Source organism: Telmatherina bonti (genome assembly GCF_933228915.1).
Source record: "Telmatherina bonti genome assembly, chromosome: 2".
In the NCBI taxonomy this organism is placed as follows: Eukaryota; Metazoa; Chordata; class Actinopteri; order Atheriniformes; family Telmatherinidae; genus Telmatherina; species Telmatherina bonti.
The window spans coordinates 14,403,379-14,424,378 of NC_136620.1; the positions used below are offsets into that span (position 1 = coordinate 14,403,379).

At 37.0% G+C, this 21,000-nt stretch overlaps 1 protein-coding gene across 1 annotated transcript in view; it reads left to right on the forward strand.

Moving 5' to 3' along the window:
- Positions 1 to 21,000, forward strand: part of cadps2 (Ca++-dependent secretion activator 2) — a gene marked incomplete at both ends in the record, with an annotated part of 215,682 nt that overhangs the window by 129,185 nt on the left and 65,497 nt on the right. Inside the window, 4 exons of the mRNA XM_079247774.1 lie at positions 5,021 to 5,122; positions 12,133 to 12,196; positions 14,817 to 14,940; positions 16,603 to 16,703. Of these exons, the coding sequence (XP_079103900.1) occupies positions 5,021 to 5,122; positions 12,133 to 12,196; positions 14,817 to 14,940; positions 16,603 to 16,703 (391 nt within the window). The remainder of the gene's footprint in view (positions 1 to 5,020; positions 5,123 to 12,132; positions 12,197 to 14,816; positions 14,941 to 16,602; positions 16,704 to 21,000) is intronic.

A 21,000-nucleotide genomic window follows, 5' to 3' on the forward strand; every position in this document is an offset into this window, starting at 1 on the left:
GCGTTGTGTTTCTCTGAGCTCAGTCTGCTTTGCATCTGGCTTCCCGCCAGCTCACTCCTCTTTGTGCAATTTATTTTCTGCTGTAGTTTTGTTTCGGAGGAAGTGGAGGCTGAGTGTCATTTGTGGGGGAAAATTGAGTTTTATATATCATTTGAAAGCTCTTGATGAGCTCTTTGTGATGATCAAAGAAAAAGTATTTCATCTTCCAATCCAGCCAATTGATTTTAGTCACGGCAGTCGCACCATTTTAAAGACATTTTTCTGTGCTTTTGTGTTTATTTATTCTTTCTAAAGTTTTCATAGAAAAGGTGCTGGAAGTGCAAGCAGTTCTGCTGAAACAGCCTAGTCACGCGTAGCCCTGCTGATTGGAAAAAGTGACCTTAGAAGTTTTTTTTTTTTTTTTTTTTTTTAAAAGGATTTTCTGGCCTGCTTTGTATTCATAAATACTTTGTCAATTCTGATTTTTTTTAAAGACACTTGAAGAACCCAGCAATATTCTTGAGAGCGAAACATTTTACAAAATAAAATAAATGTGCTGTTGTGATTATGCATGTAAACATCTGCAAAGGATATAACGTCTTAGGTTAGAGCTGGAAGTGACTCTGTTTACTCATACAATGAATTGAAAAAAGCTGCTTGATTAGAAGTGAAAAAAAACTCCCATTTAGAAATGAGAATAATAATAATAATAGATGCATTTAAATAATCAGTACTGTTAAATTAAATGGTTATTTCATAAGAAGTGTGCAAATCATCTCCTCAGATGGAGTCTTTGAGTCACTTTAACATGAAACATGAGCATAAGCTTGTAAAGCCCTTTAAATAAAACATGGTTGATTGATTCTGTTATATGTGTAGTTTAAAGTTTCACTTATAAGTAGACATATTTGGTGGTTCTGGGATGTTGTAGCAACTAATAATGTCAAATGGAAAATAGCAACGATTTTGGCCAATTTAAATGTAATCATTTGTGAATAATGTAATAACATTATTACCAATATTGTAATCAGTTAATACGCTATTGGTTGATTATTTGAGGCATGAATAAAATTTGTTAAACAAAATGCAGCGTATCTCATAACACAGACTATAACAGCTTTTCTCAGAAATAGTTTCTTTTAGCTGTTTTTTTTTTTTTTTTTTTTTTTTTTCCCCAATTTTCTCATCAGAAGTAGGTATGATAGCATTGCTGGCAGGTTATTATGTGAAGTGTTTTCTGCAGGCATGTTGATCTGCAGTCTGGACATTTTTAAAGTTCATCTCCTGATTTTTCTTACGGAAACTTGTCAGTTTGAAATGATCAAGAGCTGCAAACAAATGAGTTTATTTTTTTCTGGGTTGTAAATTGATCATTTAAGAAAGATGAGCGAGTCGGATTGTCGGACAGCTGGTGTTAACTGTGAGGGCTTGGTGCCCGAGGCCATCCCTCCATCTATGCCTCCACAGAGCACCTCGTGCTAATCACAGTCCTCATGTCTGAATTTTTTACTGCGGAGAGGGGGTAGTTTTGGGGGGGGGGGCTCTCACAGAGTGAAGCAAGATCCTCAGCTACTTCAGCATGAAAGCCAATTTTTTCTTGCTTTTAAATGAGCGAGCACACACACACACACCTCCCATCGACTCTGCTTTCTGTTCCTCCGGGATTATCAGGTGCTTGTTAAATAGGGGTTGTGGGGAGGGGGCCGTTGTAATGAATTGAGAGATTTAAGGAACAACAGGGTTTATAAGTTGTGCTAACAAGTGCTGTTGTGCATAGAAAGCCTGCTCCCATTATAGGTTGAATGGAATGGAGTGAATCTGAAGAGCTTTGCTGACGTTCTCACACAATGTGTGATGACCTCCTGTCGTCTTGCAGCTCAACCTCCACCGTGCACAAGCTGGGAAGCAAACTTATTAAGTTGTCATTTAGTTCGATATGTTTTTGTAGGACAAATAATATGTCCTTACATTGAAAAGTAATGAGTTAGTTTTGATTTAAGGACATTCATTTGTAATATATTTTTTAATGTCTCGTTGTTTTCAATGTTATTGAACTTCTTATTGTTACAATTTTAGTTGATAAATATGTATGGCCTTTTTTATAAATGAAAGAAAATAAAACAAGAATAATTTAAAAATAGATAAAGGAAAAATAATTTGATAAATACTATTTATTTTCCTTTTTTAAATAATGATATATATTGAAAATCTTACAGGTTGGTTTTTACTTTTCAAAGATAAAAATAAACTTGTTATCACAAAAAAAAAAGTTTCATATTCTTAAATTAACTGGACCGATGTGGGTTTGAAGAGCTCCATAAATCTGTTTTCAGCCAATGAGGTTGATTAAGAAACTCGGTGTAAATCTGTAAAGGTGATGCTTCACATGAAAACTTCATGTCCATCTCTCTGAGATTAACTGATGACCTTAAATGCAGCACAAACTCTGTGTGGACAAACCAGGAGTCATACACTGACCAAGGCCACCCCAACTCATTGATGCTCACACTTACATGGGTACACACACACTTGTAGGCAGAGTGATCACCAAAGCTCATTCAGAAAGCATTCACATGAATATAAGCCACCATTCCAGTGCTTTTCTCTCCCCAACTCTCAGAAGGAAACCTCAGCAGTCACAAAACGACTCCTGTATTAATAATATGGTAGAGCTAAGCACGATTTTATCATTTTATCAGCAAATTGTTTAGATCTTAGTTTACCATATTAAATATAATCAAATCAAACTTTATTTCTTGAGCACTTTTCATGCCACGGGCAACACAAAGTGCTTTACAAGATAAAATCAAGTCATAAGGATTAAAACAAACAGTAAATAACAAGACATTTAAATACAATAAAGACACAAGCTCTTTACACACACACACACACACACACACACACATTCCCCGAAATACATCATTCCCTGAATACTCTTAAACCAAACGCAGGTTAATAAAACAAATAAAACATTAATTAAGTAATAAAAATTCTGACTAAATATAAAACACCAGCACTGAAAGAGACTTAATGTCATTATATGGACTAATACAGATAAGAGACTTGTCATCCCTGAGGGGGATTTTTAAACTTTTCCAAGCAGCAGTCCGCCTGTGGAGGTGTGTTCGGCTCAGCAGGACTCGGCGAACATTTCGTGCAGTGAAATAAGCCGCGTCATTAGCATGTAAACACACACTCCATATGGAGTTGTGAATGAAAACCTCAGATATCAAACACATTCATCCAAAAACAGTAAAACACACAATCTGTTTGAGTCATTTTATTTATTTATTTTGACAAGTAGAGCCAGGACCCCCATGAATAGTCCCACACCCCCCTGTTGACCAGACTGGGTCTGTAAATCCTTCATTTTCATGATTGTCACTGCTGAACTGCGTTTTTATGTCTAGAACATGTTGTTTATAGATGGAAACTGTAGTAAAAGGTGGATTAAAGCTGGTATGAGGTCAACATGGAGAAATGTTTTCCGGCTGTTTAGCTGAGAAGTGCAGCTTTTATTCAGATATAACGGAGAGAAACAAAAAGAAAAAACAAACTTATTAAGAGAAATTTTAAATGCAGGACACAGAACATTATTTTTTACTTGAATCTATTTTTGGTAATTTGAAATTCTTTTATCATGTGATTTATAGATCAACCAAACAAATAAACAGTAGTTGTAATTATCAAGCTGCTGATCTAAAAACTTAAAATTTCATCCAGATAAACAAGCTCATTTATTTTATTTTGTGCTGTTGATAACAAACTACATAAGATTAGATGTGATTTATCATTAAATATATTCTATTAAAACTAATATTGGAGTTTGTTGTGTAATTTAGTCGAATGAACCATTGATTGTTCACAGTACTTTTTTTTTTTTTTTTTTTTTACCACATCCTGCCAAAATATGATCCCTGAAATCAATTTATTATTTGCATATTTACAGACTTCTGCTTCACACAATCCCATCTTTCTCTTCATGCTTTTATTTTCAGCTTTTAAAAGTTGAGAAGAGAACCGTCTGGAGTTGAGCGTGGTTGTTGGTGCTCGAGGCGCTGTGGTCAGGGGCTAAACCAGTGAAGGTAGAAGAACAACTCATTAACAGACAACCTCCTCACTTCTCCCCTCCAGCAACTGCGAGTGCCGTTTGGAGAGGCGGCTTTTCTCTTTTCAGTCGCACAGAAAAAGCCCAGAAAGTCAAGGCTGGTTGCTCTGGGTGCTGATTGCATTTTTTTTCCCTTTTTTTCTTTTTTTTTTTCTCGAGCCAGAGTGCCTATTCAGATGAAGGAGATGAGGGAATGAAAGCTTTGAAAACATTAATGAAGCGTTCAACTAACTTCTTTTTTTTTTTTTATGATTCTCTTGCTGCCACCCAGATGAGTTGTGAGAAGAAGGACAAGCCTGAGAAATTCTGTGTTTTATTGGTTGACTCTGAGGTCATGATGGAGGTTTGGCTTTGAGCTGCGAAGCTCCTTGATTGCTTGTTGGTCCAAAAAAAAAAAAAAACACCTCCCAGGCTTGTTAAAGTGAGAAAGAAACTAAGGACAACAAAGCAACATGAGCACTTCTCTGCCGTTGGTATCGCAGTTTAGTTTTGTCTCTGTCATGTTTCTGTTAGTTGTGCAGGTGATAGTTGATTCTTACTTATGGACATTTCTGGCTTTGGAAACTTGTAATTTATGTTCTGAAGAGTCAAAGACAGCCTCTACAGTTCTTATGTATTTATATATATTTTATAGACCTTCCCATAAGTTAATTTGTTCATGTAAATCCTGCTTTTCTGCTCATGCTCATGTTGGCATACTGCATGTATGTGTTTGATGCACCCTGGCAGCAAAACAAGAAAACTCTTTAGTACATCGATCATAATTGCTTATGTTCCTACATAAATTATCTTGATAAATGTTTTTATTTTGTTTTGTTTTTTGCCATTTTTATGCCAAACTGAGAGCCTAATAATAACTGAGTTGAACTGAAGCCAGTGTGCCTCCATGTGAGGTGCCAGCCAGCTGATGATGTGCCTTTTCTGTTTCCTCAGGCCTGATGGGATGGGCACAGTGACTGTGGAGGAGAAGGAGCAATTCGAGGCAGTCAGGAGCCGCCTCATGACTCTGCTGGAGAACCAGATTACACATTTTAGGTATGAACTGTTGTCCATGCAGTGTGGAGTAGAAAAAGGCATCAGCAAACCCCATCACATTATTCAGTTTTTTATTTAAGAGCTTTAATTTCAACATAAACGCAAAAGAACAAGAATATGAAGCCAAAAAAAAAGAAACTTAGTAAAAATTCCTTGTTCAAATGAAGAGGGAAGAAGCCAATGCTTATTTAATCACAAACCTTTACACCAATGAATTATACCTAATGCCATCTTTATCATCATCACTGTGTGTTATGTAAGTGACCTGCAAGTGATTTACCATAAAGAATTAGTCAACTTTTCTGAATTTGCATGTAATTCAGACAGTTAGGGTTCAGTCAGTAAATAAGGAAATGATTTCATGGAGCTACAATCTAAATATTCACAAGTTTTCCTCTGGTGAGTGCTGCTGTTCATGATTTCTTTTCAGTAAATTAAATAAACTAAACTGTGGCTTCTTATGACAACAGGAAGTTAAACTTAAGAAAAGCACATGAATAGGGTTTTGTTTTCACAAACATGAGATATATATCAAGTGTTGTCGTCCTTATGATGTGCTTAGAGAAGAACTCAGTTGTCACACGAAGGTGAAACTGTCCAAGGCCTTCATTGCTGCTGCAGCTAACAAGCTAGCAGACTTTTGGCTAATAATGAAATTTGCACACTTAGCTCACTAGCTGCCAAAAAAGTTTTGATATCTTTTTCATATCACATATAACATTTACTGCTAAAAACATAAAAAAAACATTGGTTTCTGTCGTCCTAGAGCTTAATATTCTTTGGGTCCTGAAAGATGAGCCAGAAAGCTCCAAAATGCTGGCAGTATGAGGCTCTGTGCTGTTACAGTGGCTGGCAGCCGATGAACTGAACTCAGCTACACAAAGCATAACAATAAATTCAATAAATGAGTTATTAAAAGCATAAAACTGTGATCACTGTTGAAACTGAAGCATTCATATATATATTATTCTAACACCAATGGGAATAATGAAATAAACAGCAGTTATGACTAGGATCATTTAACTGTCCTTGTCTAAGTGTGTGTTTAAAAGTTTATCTGACAGAGATAAATGCATATTTAGATGTGTATCTCCATCCTACTCTCTATGCAGGCCATGCATCCTGTCATCAGTTATTTTCATTGGCTTGTCAACAGAACTCTGTTTCTACATGACCTGCATGGATATGTATTCTCTTAATTAAAAAAAAAATTATAATCAGCACACCATAAACAGCTCTTAGAGATTTTTAAATGGAAATGTTCAATATTAGCGTTTTTTTTTTTTTTTTTTTTTTTTTAAACCAATATTCAATACACCGATTTTATCCATCTCTTCATTTCTGATACTGATATCAACTGACACTAATATTTTAGGAGCGACTTGTTCCAAACACACAAAAATATTTGGAAAATAATAAATGACATCTCTTTATATTTTGTCATTTTGAGTTAGATGAGACTTAGCTGAAGAGTTAGAAAAGTAAACTGTGCATGTTGAGGAAATTTTGTACCACAAAAATATTAAAAACTTATACTGATAATTTCTGATATCACATTTTAATGTCTATATCTGCCGATAATATCGGTATGCTGATAATATCAGAAATCTGTAGTTGTAATACTTCATGCTCCAGCACATCTTCAGACATGCAGTGGACATGGAGACATCACTATATGCAACGACAGGAGGGTCACCTGACTCAATCAGCCGACAAACCACAGAAGTGGAAAAAAATACTAAATATTTACAAGATATATACACCAAGTACTCAAATACCACTAAAAGGGACAAAAAAACAAAAAAATATTCAATGTAGAACATGTAAAAGTGATAATAGGTTATGCATACATGCATAGCTTACTGTAAATATTAGAAGAATTCTGTGCTGTTTTAGGGGCCAAAGAAGCTGAAGAGGTGCAAATAGGAACATTAATAAAGGCACTTCTGCAGAGATGTAATAGACCCAAATACAGATCAACCTGTTAACAAAGCTTGTGCAGTTGTAGCTGAACAAAGAAATTAGTTAACCAGTTTTGAAATTATTTAATTGGCATATGTATTTATTTAATGGAATATTTATTAATCTAAGTATTTGTTTAATTAATCAGTTACGAATGAAACAGTTCCATATGCAAGTAGACTGTCTCAAATTAAAATATATAAAAAGAAATTATGAAAGACTGGCACCTCTTACTCAACTGAGTAGGTTTAGAAATGACCTCTCAATTTTGTATCATGTATATAAATGGGAAACAGTCGTAAAGAAAACCCCTCTTTCAGCGTGTTCATGGTATAGATTTTAGTATAATGCAATTTCAGTGCAGTCCCGTACCGGCCTGTCTAAGTAGTTTTTAGATGCGGTGCATTCCAGAAGATTTCTGCTGATAATTCCAATGACTCAAAAAAAAAAACCTTAAAAATAAGAACAAACTTCTCTGCATTCAATTGCAGGATGGAGAATGTTGCAGCAGATTTCTTATCAAATATTCTTCCAGTAAAATACTGTTTATCAGGATTATGAATTCATCGGTGATGAAGAAGTGTTATCATCATTTAGTTCAAGACATTTAAAAACACACTCTACTACTGGCATTTTCCTCTAAATGAGTCATCAAACAAAGTGGTTGAGGCATTTTTAAGACCCCATCAGTGGAACACAACAGGTGCACGACGTGCATGGAAAGCGGCTGATGAGACCTCCCTGCATCTGTGCGCTGCTATTCAGCACCACCACCGCCGTTTGAACTCATTGTGAGCGTTGTGTGAAAGCAACAGCCCAGAGACCTTGAGCAACACTAATTTGAATGGACCTGTGCCATTAACTATGCTGAAGCTCGGCTCTTTAAACCCTTCACGCCTGAGAGGGGCCCTCCATCTGGCTCCAGGGCAGCGAGGAGGGGCCAATTGGGCCCTAGCCAGGGGGTTGATCAGCAGGAGCACTTTCTAACTCACCTCAGCAAGAGGCTAATGCTAGTAAACAATGACCTAGACAATGCTGGGATTATGTTAATGTCTCCCAGACAAGAACAGGATTTCCACAGTTTGGTTTTAAGGAAAGATGAGCTAAAGAATAATTAAAGTTAAATGCTAACTACAGCTGCTGCTCTTTGCTCAATTTAATAGTGATTATTCTTTCTTCTCGTAGAAGAAGCTGAGAGATTACATAATCTAATTTGTTTACACAGTTATTTGTCTCAATTTGCACTTGATAAGAGTGTAATCTCTCCAAAGCTCAGAGGGGCTTCAACCATTTTTAATAGAGAAGAGACACTGAAGCTGTTTAATGCACAGTGAAAATATGATTTCTAGAGTTATCCAATCAATCGAATCAAATCAAACTTTATTCATAGCACACTTTACCACACATAAAATGCAACTCAAAGTGCTTTACATTAAAAATGTGATGGACAAGCCCTCGTTACCCCCTTCTTTTCCACTCATTTCACATCAAATCTAAATCTACCAGAAATTTGTCAAATTTGTCAACACATGCAAAATCCTAGTTATATAGACACATATGGACATAAGCATATGAGCACAAACACAACATCTACACTCATGTACATAAGACAGTGTCTCAGAGTGCTGTCCTAACCCCCACCATACGCATTAGGAAAACTAATACACTGAAGAGTTTATATAAAAACTTAGGATCAATAAAATATAACAATAAACCCAAACAATAAAACAGGTAAAATACACTAAAATACAAATATTTTGGATATAGAATAGGATTAGAAAATACCAATTGTAATTCACAATAATAAAAAATTAAAAGCTTTCAGAAAAAGGTGTTGTGCTCAGGTTCCTGTTAAAAATATCAACACACTCCGCCGCCTTCAGGTCGTCCGGCAGGCTGTTCCACAGGTGAGCACCATGAATGCTAAATGATGCCTCTGTACGTTCTGGTCCTCATTCTCAGACCTTTTAAAGCTTTAAAAACTAATAAAAGTATTAAACTAATAAAAGTATAAAATCCACTCAGAAACACACAGGAAGCCAATGCAGAGTTTTCTGCCATCCATGTGTTAATTTAAAAAGATCGTCTTTTAACCATGTCTCCTGGTGTCTCCTAACCATGTCTCCTGGTGTCTCCTGGTGTCACCATGTCTCCTGGTGTCACCAGGAGACATGGCCCAATGAAGCACTATAACTATGACAGTTTATGCCATGTCTCCTGATGACATCCCCAAAGGGCAGCATGTAGAGATTAAAAAAGAATCGGACCTAAAATTGAACCTTGGGGAACGCCGTACAACAGCTTGTATCTCCAGGATCTTGAGTCCTCTATCTGTCAGATAAGACCTGAGCAATTTTAAAACAGTACCAGAGAGGCTAGTCTGACTCTGTAGTTAGATTTAATGTATGGCATGGTCCACAGTATCAGAGACAGCACTGAGGTCAAACAGGATATGAACTAATAAGTTGTTCCTGCCCAGGTCTGTTCTAATGTCATTGACAACTTTGACCAGTTTTATCTCTGGAACTGGTTGTCATTAAAGATACTACTGTTATTCATAAAATCATTTAGTTAATTAAAAACAAGCTTTTCTAAAATTTGAACATGTTAAATTGGACACATATCCAACTTTTAAGATCAGAGGTGTCTAAGTTTACTCTTCTTTTAGAGTGGGCCGAACCACAGCAGTTTTACATGCACCTGGGAAGACACCAGTCAAAATAGAAGAATTTACAGTGTTGACAATATTATCCTCAAAGAAACACAAGCTGACTTGAAGAGGTGTAGATACGAGATCTTGTAGTTTTTGCCAGGGAAATAACTTGGGTTAACCATGTCTGCATTAGCCAGGACAAACCTGTCCAGTGTTTGCCCCGATACGGATAATGGTACAATGCTGTTAAACACCAGAGTGGGGGTTATTAGAACCAGATCTAATCGTCGTTATCTTGTTTATAAAATGGGATGCAGATTCCTCATATTTAACGTCTGTTGCAGTCACACTTACATCTTTAAAGATGTATTACTGGACTTTTTGATCTTAAAACACTGTATTCCAGACTTGTTTCAGTCTGGAATACAGCAGCATCCCAATACTGAGAAAAAGCACTTTACAACTTTTTCATCCGGGACGCTGCCTGTCGTTGCAGCAGAGTTTCGCTTCACGCTAGAAAACACACTGGCTGTTTTGAACACGCAATGTTGCTGATTCCGCAAAGAAAGGAAAGAAGATTAAAAGAGAGAAAGGGACCAAACAAGTCATTGTAAAATCGTCTTTTGCTGGCTGGAGAGAGCTAACAGGTCAGGAAGGACTCCTTCCAAAAACTCCCAAAAGTTTTTTTAAATAATACAGTACAATACAATGCAACTTTATTTATAACGCACTTTAAAAACAACAATGTTGACCAAAGTGCCACATTGTGGGGGGTTAAAAAAAAAACTGAATAAATAACATACATAGGCAAAAAAAAAAAAAAATACAAAAGAAATAAGACTAAACTTGTGTATCCAACGTTAAATTCACACAAACACACTGAAACAGTGCCTCACAATTTATTGGTTTTTCTCTTCCAGATCATGTCTGAGTTATCAGCAAAAACACCCGCCCCCTTTACCACTCCCAGTGCAACATGAGAGAAAATATATGTTCCAGCCCTCACTTTTACAGCAGAAATACTAGAGCTGCAATCATCCCAAATAATTACAAATGAAATCTCAAATGAACGTAGTAACCCTTTTTTAGCTGTGCCACACATACACACTTGATCACACTTCCATCAGTACATGAGTCAGCCAAATTACCAGCATTTTAAACTTTACCAGAGAGGTGGAAACACATGTGCAGCTTGTTTTGCGTCACCGCAGTGAAGTTTGAAAATGTACATAAATTAATAGCTAAATGTTGTCATGTGGTATATTTCCTCTGAAATGCTAACATTGATAGGTTACCTGTCACAACTACAGAGTTCCTGAATACATGGTACCACAGAGCTGATTTTCAAGTTCCTGAAATTTTTAAAACAGATTCTTTATCATCATAATTCTGTTTTTTAACAGACCCATACACAAACGCACACACACACACACCAAACCATTACCACCTCTGATTCCCAAGTGTATCCCTATGACACAAGGAAAAAATACAGTACCATCTAGAAACTTGGATTGTGGTGAAAACAGCAGAGCATTATGCTACAGTGTGCAATTTAATTGTATCTTTCACAACTTAAAAGGTGAAAGAAATAGACCAAGTTAAGTTTTTTAGGTTTCAAGTCTAACGTGGTGCCAAAACACCAATCATGACAGGAAAAATCTTAAAAATGCTATAAAATTTTCATTTATGCAATCAAAATATTAAGTTTTGTGACATCTTTACCCTGCGATGACAGTAATCATATATTTTACACCATTAAAATCAATTGTTTTATTTCTTCTTATTTAGATGCTCTGCTCAGATGTTTTGTATCACATCTCCATTTGTGTTCTTTTATCGCTGATGGTTAATTTTTCTTCGACGCCCACGCTCCTTACCACACTTAAACGTACATTCATAATCTTTGCTCTTTCAGTGATTTTTTTCATTTTTCTTTTAAATGAACATCATGAACTCCTGACTTAGCAAATGCAGTGAATTTTCAAACCAAGTCCTGTCTGATTATCTTTTTTTTTTTTTTTTTTTTAATCTGTTCAGTTTTATTGCTTCTTTCCTTTTCATGTGATAAAACAGAACATCTGCTTGTAAGGTTTTGTCTCTTAAATGGCTGACTTGTGTGGCTGCTTTCCTTTGTTTATTAAGTACTGTTCACTTGTCAATTAGCAACGGAAAACCTCCCTGAACTGCCTCGTCTGCGTTCAGATGGAGTTGGAGGTGAGAAAAGCTTCCTACATCAGAGTAATTAGATGAAAGAAGGCAGCCATCTGTTGACGCTCAGCAACGTGTACTGCTTTGCTCCCATCTTCCTATTCTTTTTTTTTTTTTTTTTTTTTCTATGTTGTTGTCCTTGAAATTGCTTTTAAATGTGATGCTCGCCCACGTTTTGCATCTGCAGGTATTGCTTTCCCTTTGGACGACCAGATGGGGCCTTGAAAGCAACTCTCTCCCTGCTGGAACGGGTAAGGAAACACTCCAAAGTAGTTTTTGCATCTCTAACATGATTTGACAACATGCAATCCATTCTGCAGAAGTGCTCTTTGGATTTGGAATGTGCTTTGTTGGCTCAGCATGTCTACACAGTGGGTGAATATGTCCTCCATTTTCAGTATGGATGCTCTGATACCACATTTTAAATGAATCACAGGGTCTTACATTTGAGTACTTGCCAGTACTGAGTATTGATGTGCATACAATAAATCCCATCATCATTCACTGGTATAGACTGTGGAGCATAATGCCAGATGAGACGACGGAGTAATTAATTTAGAGATATATGGAATAGGTCATCTTTATGCCCAAAATCAGCTTTTCTCGCCACCATCACCCATCTTTAATTAAACTTTATCTGCTACCTTTAAGATCCTGCTGCAGTGTGGAAGGACAGGAAGCTGTCTGCTCTCTGATTTGACAGTTTTATTAGTCACCATCCAATCAGGTAGAAGCATAAAGACAAGGACAAAATGTGCAACTGCAACCTCAGAGTTTTGCACACAACGTAGTTTGTGCTTTGCAACTCCGGAAATTATGTTTGCAAAGGAACCTTTAATTTTTCCACAGATACAAACATTTTTTTTTTTTACAACCATGCAAATGCTTTTCTGCAAATTTACAAACTTGAATTTTTAACTTGATTTACACATATAAACTTTTAAACTATTTGCAAACATTTGTTTCCATCTGCAAAATCTTTGAGTTTATATTGAGCCCACATAACCTTACTCCTGTGTTGAGTCTCAAACCAAATATTCCCACATTTGTGCTTAATGCATCTTTAAAATGCTGATCGTATTGATGTCAAATTGATATTTTCAGTTTGGGTGGATGCTACTGGTTCTTTGTGTCGGTAGGTTAGTACAAAATAAGGAGGACTTAGGGCTAGAAGACCCAGGTTCAAGTCCCCCCACCAAAGACGGGCAACAAAGGTGAGCCACTGTGGGCCCCTAAGCAAGCCCCTTACACTCTATCGACTCTCCAGGTCGTGGAACTTGACACCATGATGCAACGAGTGATAGGGAAAATGGTTTGTCCACTGCATACCCATAATAAGAATCTCTTGTTCCACCACATCCTAAAGGTGCTCTACTTGACTGTGAACCAGTCTAACCATTTTCCTCTAACTTCCAACATCTATAAGACATTTTGGTTGAGACATTGTTGCTCATCGGACATTGTGTGAGAAACTCTCAATAGATCAGCAGCTTTTAAAATACTCAAACCAACAACCATGCCATTTAAATCTCCTTTTTTCCTTATTTTAATGCCCAGTTTGAACTTCAGCTGAACATAGGGCTGCACAATATATCAAAACTGACCTATCAATCATGTTAGCATGATTTCTACATTGCAATGACTGCCTTTGTTATGATAAATAGCAGCTCCTGTACTTTCATATTTTAAGGAAGTTGGATACGCTCCATGTAGATGGCAACGGTGGTGGCAGGAAAACAGATGGAATAAGCTTTGTGATTGTAGAAGGTTGCAACAGGAGTGGAAAAAATATGAATGCACAAGAACCTGTGGCTAAAACTCAGTACACCTGGAGCTTTTTTTGGTTACAGAACAGATGATACACTACAAACAGGTAATCTGCAAGCAATTCCAACTACCTGTGCCAATCCTGCCAGGAAAAGCGAATCTCTGCTACCTACACTACAACTACAAGAAGCTGCTATAGGAAGGATTCATATAACTTTGTTACAGTATTAGCATTGTTTTTAATTAATGCCATAATGTTACATCAAGCAAAAACTATAAAGTTTAATAGTTTTATGACAGTTTTGCAAGTGGATGCTGCATGAAAACAAAGCTAATTTCATAAATTCCAGATTATATCATAAACAATTTTATGATACATTGCATGTTTGCTGGTAGTATGCAGCCCTCATAGAACAGGTGGAGCTGATAAAATGAATTTTGAATATCATTGTTATTACCAGTCATTGAGCTCAAAGTCCACAGCATCCGGAGACAGAATAGTCTCTGAGTCAGCGTTAACAGCACTTTACCCAGCAGCCCCTATCAGAACAGGTTCACTTGGGAGGGCTTCTACTAGAGGTGGGAAAATCGAATCGAAAAATAGAAAATCTGGATTTTTTGCTTCACAATTTTGAAAATCGATTTTTTTTTTTTTTTAAATTTCTTTGTCAAACAAATAAAAATAATCATTATAAAATTTTTGTCATTTTTATTGTATTTATTGATCTTTTTACTTGTGTTCTTGAGCATTATAGCAGCAGAATGATGGTCTGGCTACTGGTTGTTTTTTCCTCATTGAAATCAAGAAAAATGACGAGCAAAAAAATAGTTTTATACATTTATTTTGTTTTAAATCAACAAAAATCAGTAATATCAAAGAATTGTGAGAATCGCAATATAAATCGAATTGGCACCCAAAAAATTGGAATTGGAATTGAATCGAATCGGGACAAAACCGTGTCATCACAGCCCTAGCTTCTACATATCCCAGAGATGGGAATCTTCTCCTAGTTTGCAAAGTTGATACGAAAAAGAAATGCTTTCTTTCTTAACACATCTGTGTGTACACAGACTTTCTTACTAGATGAACTGTTCTGTTCCCAGGTTTTGATGAAAGATATCACCACTCCGGTTCCATCAGAGGAAATGATGAAGTTGGTCCAAAGGTGTCTGGAAAAGGCAGCTCAAATCAATTACAGGCAGCTGATGGATTACGCTCAGATCAAGGGTGAGATTTTTATCTCTCACATCCAGCTCAATCAAAAAACGAAAGATCAAGTTTTGTTGTCATTTAAAGTGTGATAAATACTCCAGCAGTCCGGCTGGTTTTTGTAAACCCAGTCACAACTTAGCAAATATAATAACTGACTTAAATCACAGAATAGGCTCTGATGCACATCATGTGATACAAAACTGTCAGTGTTGTGGGGATTGCACACAAAGAACATGAGACTGTTGCAGAGACCAAGAGGGAGTTATATAAAAGAGGGGAAACAGACAAACCGTATGTTGGAGGAAACAAGTTAAAAAGAGGGATGTAGAAATAAAGTTGAATGGTTCAATCCTAAATGCAGTGTAACTATCCATCAAACCAATAACTAATTCAAACAGAAAATCTGGATCAATTATTGATCCAGTAATTATATGTAAGATGTTGTTCAGAAAAGCACGAGGAAGTGCTTCCGCTGTCTTTGTTTACAATTTACAGATGGTAGCAAAATTTGAGGGTTGCAAGAATTGAAATATAAAGATTTAGACTATTAAAGCTATAGTAGGTAATCTTGTTCAGAATCTTTTTTTTTTTTTTTTACTTTGGGTGAAGTGGTTCCTCGTCCTGACAGTAGTCTATACAGTTTGTAATCATGAACAATAAGAAATAGAGTTTGACCCCTCAGTTTACTGTAAATCTGTAAAAACGAATTGAAGTTGTTCATTTCTTATATTTCATAAGCTTCTTGTCCCGGCTCCCCTCCTCCCCCTCCAGCAGCACATCCCTGATCGCCACACCTTGCATATAAACAGCATGTTAGGATGAAAATACAAAGTAGTGAAGAAGAAACTGGGAAGGTAAACATGACTGAGAAAATGCTGGAAGGATTTCCCGACCCGGCTCGGTTTATTTGCCTCCTCCTGCTAAACAGCTGAGAAAGAGAAAATTGTTGATGGAAAAAGCTGCGAATAAAAAAAGCAGCAATGTGCAGGTTCAGGTTGGGTGGGGGGTGGAGTGTGGGGGCGGATGGCCAGGTGTGTCTCAAACAGATTATTGAATTGAGGGGGAGGAGCCACGCGAGGGTGCCATTTTTACATCTTGCTATCTCCCCAGCATTACCTAATCCAGCTTTAATGCTGGAGTTATTTATTTCTTCATATTTCCTCATTTGGACGTGTGCGACATGCCCCATGGGGATAAAACTGTTTGTATTAATGGACGGGTAAAAATATGATTCTAAGAACAATGTAATCTCTCTAATGGTGTCCAGTCTTTTGGTCTGTTTTATCATAGAGTCTAATGAAAATTTTGTTTAAAATAAAATATTTAAGTATCGGTTTAAGCACTGAATGACATCATTTTTTGGTATTTGATTTGAAATGAAGGAAGTGTTTGTGTTAAATCATATGTGATATCAGAAATATGTAGTCATTTCAAATGTATTAGTAAAATATTGTATCATGATCAAACTTTTGATTTACAGTCCTTGTTAAAAATGAGTAGAAAGTTAGAAAGAGGAAAAAAGAGAGCAATAAAAAAGATTAAAGCTTGTCCTGATAGCAAACTGTTGGTGTAATTTAGCGATGCCCAATAAATGCCACAAGGAAATGTGCTTTAGTAGAGGATAATGTGGCATATTTCTTTTTTTTTTCTTTTTCTCCCTCTCTCTGAAATCTTCAGTGGATCCTCAAGAAACACCAGAAAAGAGGTTGGAGGACATGATGAGGCTGGGAGAGCTCTGCATAGAAGTGCTGCAGCAAAACGAAGAACATCACTCTGAGGTATTTTCTTCTTTTCCTTTCATCTTAAAGACCAGATTTCTGAGTTATTACAGATTTTGTTTGTTTGTTTAGCTTTAGTGGAATTTTTTGGTGGGAACTTTTTTTCTTTTATGCACTTACACAAAAAAAAGGAAAAAAAACAGCATGTTGCTGTTGAGACAAAGCTCGACAACACGCCCAAAGAAAACCAAGCATTTCCATGTAGCTGAGAAAAGAAGCTGTACTAAACTTGTTTTGATCCTCTAAATTACAGCCGGTATTTGTTGGATTAATTAATGACTCTTCCAAATCAATCTACATGTTTTGTCTCAAAATTGTCTGAATGTTATTCAGACCAGGCTCCCAAAACACTAAATTTACCTACCAGGGTTTAAAATTAATGAAAGTGCAGAATGTCATGTTTGCCAGAGTGAAATCCGACAGATCCACATCAGTTTGAAATTGTTTGTTATTTGATGTTTTAGTTTTTTTTTAAAGAACAGATGTGCTTTTGTGAGTAACACTTTAAATGGTGTTGACTTTTATTATGGCGCTGCAACAGATTTCACACTTGGCTTTTTAGCATTCAGGATGTGAGGATCTAATGAAATTAACCCTGAGATGATGCTGAAAAGGTGGTGATGAAACACTGGGAATGCGTCTCCAGTCAGAAATTTTCAGGATTACAAACCAAACTTTAGAGGTTTGGGTCATCTCTAAATGACCATCCTGTTACTGCAGCCATGTTGGAGGGTGAGACCATCAGCTTTACTGCAAGATTAAAAATCACTTCTGCTTAAAGAAGTCCTCAATGACTTGTGTCTCTCACATCAGGATAGTCCAGGGGAACACAGTCAGGCCTGAACCATGAGCAGGACTTTCCAAAAAATTTCCCATCTTTCTTTGGTTTGTGTCAAACCACTTCAGCATTATCACATAGGTAAAGCAGCTGCTTACTACGGGGCGAAACTCGTGCCAAAATGCAGTTTTGCAGGGAAAATGACATAAACACGGTGCGTCCAGATGCAGTTGGATATTTATTTAGTGCGAGGGGATTGCAGCATTTTATTTCTTCTTTCTTCTTCTTTGTTATTTCTGTGGACATGAATGGTTTCTGACTAATCAAGTTGTTTTTATTGTGAAGAGTTTTTCCCAAAGATTGCACTTCTTGCAAGGAAAGTTCTGGTTCAGTGATTCAGGAATAGAAAGCACAGCTCACACCAGAGATCATGAATATCTTGCACCACTCTTTAAATCAAAGAAATAAAGCTTCAGGTGGGTACAGGTTGGTAAAATTGAACCCATGCAGGACTCTTAGGGTCTTGGGGTCCTGAATTTTGTGCAGTGTGCAGAACATATGTTTTTCTGAAAACAAGCTTTGTTTTTCTCTTTCTACCTGAGCAATAATCTGCTTCACTTCCTTCTTCTGGAAGCTTTCCTGTGGTTGTCTTGCGTTACTTCCTTCTCCCCATAAGGAAGAAGGAAGCGACGTATAAGCAGTTGTTTTACCTACGTGATATAAAGCAAATCAAGTGTCCTGGTTTCCAAGCAGACCAGAGTTTGCTTCTTTTGTCCGCATCAGAGTGGGGTTGGGGTTCACACTAAAGAAAAGAATGGTACTATCCGTGGAGCCGGACCAGTGGAACCGGACCGTGGTTCGTTTTAAGCGGAAAAAACAGCAGCAGTGTGAATGCACCCTTGTATTTAAGGTAGAGAGGAAAAGCAGAATAAGGAAAACCCTGGATCTGTGAGCAGGCATAAACACAATCTATAAGAAAAGCCATAGAGGAGATGCCTTTCACAAAATTCAGTCCAAGTAGATAATTATTAGGAAAAAGATTCAGTGTGAATAACGAGAAGGTAAATTTCCCAGAAGCTGCTCCACCTGAGGAGTCATTTCACTTTGAAATGTTCAGTGCAGCTGTACTTTAATTTTTTTTTTTCTTTCTTCTACTTGACATTCATGCTTAAAATAAAGATAAATATTTTTTCTATACTTCATTTTTTTAACCCTAGTTAAAAAACTTAGGCACACCAGTGCAACCAATGCTAGAAGTTATACTGGAGTCCTGCAGTCCAGAGATTTCAACCTACATCCTCCAGTCCCAAGTTCATGACCAACACTGTGGCATTCATCTGTTTAAATCAACAGTAAAATAAAAGTAGTGACAGTTTTAAGCTTGACTTTTAGTTTTTTATTCTCTTATAAAATGTATATTTTAGTACATTTGAAAATGTGTACAAATGTATAAAAGCAAACTTTTATGTTAAAAAAAAAGTTTTTCTTTAAAAATAACGTTTGAGTATTCATACAGTCGTTTTAGTTGTTTATGATTGTCCTGTTATTTGAATAACAGAAAAAACTAATAACATTTTACAGGGCTGCATGGTGGCACAGTGGTTAGCACTGTAGCCTCACAGCAAGAAGGTCACTGGTTCGATCCTTGGCTGGTTTGCTCAGTGGCCTTTCTGTGTGCATGTTTTCCCCATGTATGCGTGGGTTCTCTCCGGGTACTCCGGCTTCCTCCCACCATCCAAACACATGCATGATAGGTTAATTGGCCACTCTAAATTGCCCCTAGGAGTGAGTGTGAGCGTGAGTGGTTGTTCGTCTCTCTGTGTGGCCCTGCAATGTACTGGCAAGCTGTCCAGGGTGTACCCTGCCTGTCGCCCAAAGCCGGCTGGGATAGGCTCCAGCTTCCACGCGACCCTGAATTGGAATAAGCGGTTCGGAAAATGAATGAATGAATGTTTTACAGTTTTTTTACCACAAAGAATCAGATTCACTAATGTTGACAAACACCGACCTCACATGGACATCCCATGTCTAAGTTTAGCTCAAATTCCTAACCAGTTGGCTAACATCTCCACTTTACATCACTTTTGCTTATTAAGCTTTGTAAATCCACATTTGGGCAAAAAAGGCAAGACAAGAAAAAAAGACAAGACCCTTTTTATACCAAACCTGCAAAGAATGATGCTGCTCATAGTGTTTGCAGACAAAATGCACAAAGACTAGCTGTGAAGCAAATCAAACAGTAATCCCCAGTTCATGTGTCTGGGTGTTGCCTTAACTAGAAAAATATAAAAAAGCACCACAGAGGACGTTAACAGCAGTAAAATATTGATATTAGTGTTTTTCCATCGATGAGATGAAGTATATGTCACGTGTCATTAAGATGATGATATATGTGCATCGTCTTCTGTGTAAAACAGTGTGGAGTTTCAACATAAGCTTGGCAGTCTTTTGTCTTTTTTTTTTTTTTTTTTTTTTAAACTCAAGTGACGGCAGCAAAGACAACATAAATCACTCGATCATTTCATTTATATTCTTGATCACTTTTCACAGCTCCGTTCATTCTTCATCCACTGCCTCAGTTGGCAGCTTTCACGTTAAGTGTCAGATGACATGACAAGTGGCAGCCCTGCATTACCGTCTGCAGCGTAGACGCCATGAAAACAACGCCCACAGCCCATATGCACCCTGAGTTTAACGCCAAGGTGTAAAACTGATCAATCATAGGTGTTGAGATGTGGCCGTTTTTTCGGCGTGGAGTGATTGCATGGCGTATAGGCATCTGTTTCTGTACTATTATTAAAACACTGCTCTGCCGCTGCCATGGCGACCAACAGAAATCTGCTCAGAGCTTCACAAATAAAATTCAGATTAGAAGCTTTATGTCAGAGCACTGATGCAAGCTGTCCTAACTTAAAATTAGAAATCATAATTGTTTAATGAGTTAATTTCTTTACTGGCAATATGCTCAGTGTCTTTGCTGATTTTTGCTTTTGTCACTGTCAAAGCGGCGATGAAGCGCCTAGTTGTCAGAACCCATTTTTTTTGTCAACAGGATTTTTGTGTTGTGATCTCCCTTAATAGACATGGACCATAAATTATGAACAATTCAAATATAGATGGTCCACATGTAAGATCTTTAACAATAAAGATCTTACATGTAACCAATGTAGTATGTTTTTTTTTTTCTTTAAAGCAATAGGCTCAACACCTACAGAAGCTATCTCCCACCTAAAGTTAGTGACAATAGTGATAATTCTCTGACAGAAAACTGTGTTATCGTTAAAAAAACGAAGACATAAGGTGCGTTTTCAGTACACCTAGAATTGCGCAAAAACTTAATATCCCAATAAAAAAACCGCTAATTGAAACACCTACAGTTTGAAAAAGAAAGTCTCAAATATTGCTGAAAGGTTTTTAGGCTCTCATGAAGTGGTTTAACAGATGTTTTGATATAGAAACATAACGCAACGCTAATGGAAACACTCAGATTTATGTTTCCCCGGACATGAAGTGCCGGTC